General features: G+C 40.2%; 1 protein-coding gene across 1 annotated transcript; it reads left to right on the top strand.

Annotated features, from left to right (window-relative positions):
* The first annotated feature begins 4,237 nt into the window (after positions 1 to 4,237).
* On the top strand, positions 4,238 to 7,149 carry lingo2 (leucine rich repeat and Ig domain containing 2). Its single transcript, XM_056439427.1, has one exon. It carries the CDS (start codon positions 4,238 to 4,240, stop codon positions 6,077 to 6,079), a length of 1,842 nt encoding a protein of 613 aa, XP_056295402.1. The 3' UTR covers positions 6,080 to 7,149.
* The last annotated feature ends 224 nt before the right edge of the window (positions 7,150 to 7,373 follow it).

Below are 7,373 nucleotides of genomic sequence, written 5' to 3'. Positions count from 1 at the left end.
ATTACCGGTACATGAATATCAAAGAAATATTATATTTATAGTATGTATATTGTATGCATGTATGTATGTATGGAGTAGGCATCTACTGTTGTTTTTCTACTAATAATACATAATACAGATTACTTCACCACTTACTTTATATAGCAAATGGCGCTGAGTGTACAATATGTATGTTAAAATAAATAACAAATGAATGAACTACATATGTTTCACAGCATGACATTAACATATATTAACTAGAATGGGCACTCGGTAGAGCGCATACCTTCGCATATCACAAGATTGGGCATTGAATTATGAACATGTTGGCATTAGTTGCATGCCAATTGGATAAAAATTGACCGTGCTATAGTAAAAAGAAGATGTTGACCTTTTCATGACCTTGACCTTTGACCCGATCGATCCCAAAATCTAATCAAATGGCCCCCGGATAATAACCAATCATCCCACCAAATTTCATGCGATTCAAGAAGATGTTGACCTTTTCATGACCTTGACCTTTGACCCGATCGATCCCAAAATCTAATCAAATGGTCCCCGGATAATAACCAACCATCCCACCAAATTTCATGCGATTCGGTTTCCAACTTTTTTTGTTACACGAATAACACGCATACAAATAAATAAATAAATACACGGCGATCAAAACATAACCTTCCGCATTTTCAATGCGAAGGTAATGAATGTAAACAACGCACATGGCTGTTATTAGTATTCCCAGCTGTGAAGCTAGAAGCTTGATTTATTTTAAATTATACAATAGTTTTGGACTGTGATAGATCATCTTCTACTGAGATCTCTCTTTGTGGAGAGACTGGTGGCTTCTTCTATCTGATTGATGAAGATCAAACATTCTTTCTGCCACCACACTCTTACCTTGATCTCACTTCCTCTACACATTGTGCCGGTTTTTCATATTAATCAGAGACGCTTACAGAAATGCAAGCTACACTGCGAAAATGATTTATTTTCCCTTTCAAGGCCGATAATCTACGGAGAAACCAAAAGTGTTTTAGTGAGAGAAAATGTATGTGTTTTTTATGTATAGCTATTGAATACGTTAGGCCACAAAATGTACCATCCTGTATTTGGTATTTCCTTTTGAAGGGCACAATCAGCACACAATGAATCAGTGCAAACAAACACAAGACACATTCATTACATGTTGTTACCAACTCTCAATTATCGGAGAGATTGTAAGAACATTAAAAAAATAAGAGATCATTCATGGCTGAGTGGGGAGGTGTACAATTAGGATTTTACTTGGAGAGTTTTCCCCAGGGCAGGTGCCTAATGCTGTGCATTATTTGCTCCTGCATGGGACACACTTCAGCCGGTGCCACTGATGACGCGCCTGCATCGTCTCTTCCAGCAGTGCCTAGGTGACGGGGTCACATCACAGGCTCACTCTTACACTAATTACACACTGTTACAAAGACGCCCAATCATTATACTGATTAGAGACCCTCTTAGTAAACCATTAAATCATATGGTGCCGCAAGTTAGGTGGACAGTGTGTATGTGTGCGTGCACAAGGTGGTTATTATGTGGGAGGAATCTGCAGAAGGCGACAGGAGAACACCTCCAGTACAGAAATGAGAGTGTGTCTGTGCGCGTGTGTGTGTGTGTGTGTCAGACATGTATATTTTGAAACATGTTAATCATTGACTATTGCACTGAATACTAGGATTGGAACTATTGATCCAGCCCTTTGCATTTTAGTGTTGCAATTTTTTTTTAAACAAAGAAATACATGTTCCCATATTGGATCACAAAATGAAAGCTGGCACTAACCAAAGCACTAATAGTTATTCTGGAAGACAGGCTCAGGCAATTAGTATGTTAATGTGAACAATGAGCATTATATGGACAGGTACTGCTTTTAATTCAGGGAGTAAAGATGTAGCTCTGCATTAGCAACTAGAATGGGCACTCGGTAGACCGCATACCTTCGCATATCACAAGATTGGGCATTGAATTATGAAAATGTTGGCATTAGTTGCATGCCAATTGGATAAAAATTGACCGTGCTATAGTAAAAAGAAGATTTTGACCTTTCCATGACCTTTGACCCGATTGATCCCAAAATCTAATCAAATGTTCCCCGGATAATAACCAATCATCCCACCAAATTTCATGCGATTCAAGAAGATTTTGACCTTTTCATGACCTTGACCTTTGACCCGATCGATCCCAAAATCTACTCAAATGGTCCCCGGATAATAACCAATCATCCCACCAAATTTCATGCGATTCGGCATTTTCAATACAAAGGTAATAAACAGCATTAGAAAGCCGTTGAACACGTAAGCGGGCCAAGTCGGCAGCAACAGAGAGCCAGAGACAAATGGCGCCCACTAACCACAACGATGCAGCTTTATAAAAAGTGGAGCAAGGGGGAAGTAGAGACAACGAATAGGAAAAACTACAACACATGATGCACAAATGCCATGAACACACACACATATTTTATAGGATTAAAAACAACATAAAACCGAGGCCAATAACATGCACATGAATACTATAGAACATCTATGAATTACCATCTCGACTGTACTGTATATGACAGAAAAATGTAAGATCATATCAATGTTTCTCTATAGATGGGTAAGGCATCAGAGTATCTTTGTACCACGATCCGTATGCATATTAGAAGCCTGGGGAGAAACGTATGATTATTCCTCTCCTGATTTAAATTTAGCACCCGCCATGAAACACCAAATGAGGCAGAAATGGTTTGCAATCTTTGCAACCCCTCACCTAGTCTGTTTTGTATATTCTCATCGCCATGTTCTTTTGTGATATGCATGAGCAGCTGCTCATGCGATTTACGTATATGGGTCGGCATATAGATGAAGAAAATACATAGCAAATAGATGTAGGAAGCACCAGGTGGTGTTTTAACCGTCTAAGGCCTGACAGATGCAAACATTATAAGGTGTTATTGAACCATTTGTCAGAATAGGTGTAACTATTATTACATTTATGATATATCAATTCAAATTTTCATATTTTACTTTTGAAAGGAGATGTGGGTGAGCCACAACAAGCCAGATATCTCTTATCCAATCTCATCTAATTTCTTATCTATTGTCGATGAACACCTCCACCAAGATCACTTAAAATGCTAATCACAATCTTTTTGACTGCAAAGCTACACACACTAGTCATAAAAAAGATTGTTTTGTATTAATTATTGCTGCATAATGATGTTCGCTTGTGCTTAAACATGCTGTACTCTAGCAGCCTTGCACAAACAAAACATGGTTTTGCAAAATGGATGTTAAAATCAATCAAGAGTAAAACATTGGAATGACAATAGACTAAATTGATAGATTTTTCTCTCATTTTTAAATGACTTACAAGGTGAAATATATATCAGGCGGGCAGACTCTTTTGGCATTGGATTTATTTGAATGGATTTGGAACAATTACTGGAGTAATTGATTTTGTACATCCACCATTTGTTTGCATGTTGTTTGAATTAGTTTTCTAAATTGGATTTAAAAATATCCAATGTGAGACCTTTTGTTTATTGGCGTATGAGGCCTTTGTGGTAATTGTTGATGCCCTCCAACCATTTTTTAAATTTATTTTTGTTGATCGAGTCTCGTCACACTTGTCCATAAACTGCCAAGTATTTTTTTTAGGATTTGATTTATTTCATTTTTCCATTTGAGTGTGTTTGTAACTATTTCTTCTGGGAGAGAGGGTGTAGTATGTAAAAAATGCCGTCTACACTATCAAAACTATCGAAAGGGATACAATGAGACATACATACATAATTGGATTTTGGTGCAAATCTAAATATGTACCAATTTTTTTTTGCATTTTAACCAGTACGGTTGTGACTTGATCAGGATCCCATGGGTGAAAGGAAAACAAAGCGAGCACATTTCAATTGGAAAAAGCAAGAGAAAGATGTTCTTTAATTCAAAGACAAAAAAATGCCCAAACTAAATATGGAGTGGAGCAGTTCAGCCTGTATTTGAATAAGTAACAAGATGCGAAGAGGCTGGAAGGAATGTGATACGTGTGTGCAGCGAGGTATATCCAATTATACGACACAATACAAGTAAAGGCACCTGAGGCTATTTCGATGTTTACCAGTCCTATCAAGTTATTTGTAATATCACCTAACATCACGACCAAAGCCACCACAAGGCCCATCCTGAGTGACTAACCTCTCTCTTTCTCTCTTTGTTCTTTCCCTCTCCTTGTGCAGAACCGTGACAGAATGGTCGACTGTATGAGCAGAGTCATGCTGCACACGGTCGTCTCATGCTGGCAACCATTCCTGGGACTGGCCCTCGTGGCTGTCTTTGTGGGTTCCACCCTGGGATGTCCCTCGCGCTGCGAGTGTTCAGCGCAGACCAAGGCCGTCGTCTGTCACCGCAAGCGCATGCTCAGCATCCCGGATGGCATCCCGACCGAGACCAGGATCCTGGACCTTAGTAAGAACAAGCTCACGATGATCAATCCTGATGACTTTTTTGTCTTTCCTGGGCTTGAGGAACTTGACCTCAGTGGAAATATTATCAGTTATGTTGAGCCTGGAGCCTTTAACGCACTTTTCACCATGCACTCACTCAGTCTCAAGAGCAATCGGATCAAGCTCATTCCTCTGGGCGTCTTCACAGGCTTAGCAAATCTTACCCGACTGGATATAAGTGACAACAAAATTGTCATCCTACTAGATTACATGTTCCAGGACTTGCACAACCTAAGGTTTTTGGAAGTGGGGGACAATGATCTGGTTTACATTTCTCACCGTGCATTCAGTGGACTTTTAAGCCTGGAGATGCTAACCTTAGAAAGGTGCAACCTTACAGTTGTACCCACTGAAGCCCTTTCACACCTGCATAACCTGGCCAGCCTCCATTTACGATACCTCAGCATCAGCACTTTGCATCCTTACTCATTCAAAAAGCTGTTCCGGCTGCGGAATTTAGAAATTGATAACTGGCCTTCACTAGACCATGTGCCGGCCAACACCCTGCATGGCCTGAACCTGACCGCTCTGTTCATAACCAACACCAACTTATCCTCCTTCCCTTACCAAGCCCTGAAGCATCTGCCCTACCTGACACACCTCAACCTGTCCTTCAACCGCATCAGGCACATTGAAGGTGGGATGCTGATGGAACTGGTGCGGCTTCAAGAGCTCCATCTCGTTGCAACCCAGTTAACCACCATTGAGCCGTATGCCTTCCAGGGCCTGCGGGGGCTCAAAGTCCTCAATGTCTCTCACAACCGACTGGACACACTGGAGAAGGGTGTGTTTCAGTCCCCAGAGGCTCTGGAGGTTCTTCTGATTGACAACAACCCCTTGGTGTGTGACTGCCGTCTCATGTGGATCCTCCAGAAAAGGCACTCCATCTTCTTTGGGGAATCGCAGCCAGAGTGCAGCACACCTGAAGGTATTCGTGGCAGGCCTTTTAAAGAGTTTAAGGAGACTCTCCTGTCTTATTACGTGACATGTACCAAGCCAAAAATTCGTGAGAACAAAACACAAACGATCACTGTGGATGAGGGCCAGCAGGCGATGTTGCGCTGCAGTGCTGAAGGAACACCAAGGCCCATGGTTTCCTGGTTGTCCCCACGTCGACGGGTTCTGACAAGTCGGAGCCATGGAAGAGTTACCGTCCACAACAATGGGACCCTGGTGATCAAGTCAGCAGAGGTGCAAGACGGCGGTGTGTACCTTTGCCTTGCCTCCAACAGTGCTGGGAATGACTCCTTGATGACTTCACTGGCGGTGAAAAGCCTGGGATCACTGTATGCCAACAGGACCCAGTACTACACAGATCCCAGCAATACCACTGTCAACAGCACGGCCGGTGTGACCCTCGGTTTAGACCTAAAGACTATTTTAGTGTCAACTGCCATGGGTTGTTTCACATTCCTGGGAGTGGTCTTGTTTTGTTTCCTGCTTCTTTTCGTTTGGAGCAGAGGGAAAGGAAAACATAAAAACAACATAGATGTTGAATATGTTCCTCGGTCAAAGTCTAACGGCACTATCGTTGACTCTGCAGAGGGACAAGCTGGTCCCCGTCGTTTTAACATGAAAATGATGTAACTTCTTTTATAGATCCAAGATTCTGGATTGTGGAAATGCCCAAAGTACAATGTATTTTTTTGAAAAACAGACTTCTAATTCCCACTGCTTCAGGGAGACCGGTAGTGAAAACATTTGAGGCATCATAACAAGATGAGCAGTATCTCAAATCACTGGATCTTGACATTATGCTTGAATATACTGTGTTTCAAATACCGAAAGTCACAGTAGGACTTCCTCTTACGTGATTGCCAGCGGGCAACTTCTTCAACATGGATAAAGAGTGGATATGTTGTCGCTATGGGGACCTGAAAGTAATAGGTGTCATTTATCAGCTTTTTGAAGTTTATATGCCCAAAAAAAAGAACACTATGGTTTTGGGTTGGATCTACAGACTTGGCTGAACCATGTACAGTACAAATTTGTAACTAAGCTATTAACCTACTTTGTTTAGTCTTGCGCCATGCTTATTCACTGAACAAATCAATGAAACAGACCATCATTTCCTTTGTTCAATACTTTGCATATGTGTACCTAATGCTTCATTATGTACATGTATATTCATTCAAAAGAACTATTGATAGCAATATTCATGTTATGCATTAGCCAAAATTGGTATACCCCATTTGTTCAGCAAGAACATTCTTCAGACTTTTGAAGTTTCCATGGATTCAGCAAGGGCTTCTATGGGTGATTATGTTTCCCCACTCCCCCAATTGACTCCTAGATATAAATAAATATACATAATTCATCAATGAAAAAATGAAGAAAAAATATTTTATTTATGAAAGATGTTGAGGATTTTATTAAAAAAACAGTCCTCAAAAACTGTTCAGTTGGATTAACATAACGGTGACCCAGTATTGGTCAAAGCACCTACATGAACCACCTTTGTCCTATTTTTGTCTCTTTTGATTACTTTAACTGTACCATTGCTGTTTGGCAAAATACATGTGTCAATTTTACTACAGTTACGTTTGCATAATTTTCCCCAGTAGGAAATTTGGACTTTGTTGTGGTAGTTCCTCATTTTGTTGTTGAATCATTTAGATTGTGAAAACTTCAAAGTAAAAGTTAAAATAAATGTATGTGAAATAAATGAAGATGTATTTGTACCAATGAGTCTGACTAAATGGCTAATACATAAGGAATTGTTATTCTCTTCAGCCTCAATGATGGACAGCAGTCTTCTTTTGAGGATGTGTAAGCATAATTATGCAACAGTGACATAAGGAATTCATACTTTATACATGAACTTATAAGCAGGTCTTTATGTTTTCAGAAACATACATACTAAATCATTTGTTACAATATC

This window comes from Pseudoliparis swirei, chromosome 19 (genome assembly GCF_029220125.1).
Source record: "Pseudoliparis swirei isolate HS2019 ecotype Mariana Trench chromosome 19, NWPU_hadal_v1, whole genome shotgun sequence".
NCBI lineage: Eukaryota > Metazoa > Chordata > Actinopteri > Perciformes > Liparidae > Pseudoliparis > Pseudoliparis swirei.
This window is presented reverse-complemented; position numbering and strand designations above follow the sequence as displayed.

What these genes read in the sequence shown, in the direction of transcription:
- lingo2 (XM_056439427.1), top strand. Translation starts at nt 4,238, where the DNA reads ATGGTCGACTGTATGAGCAGAGTCATGCTGCACACGGTCGTCTCATGC.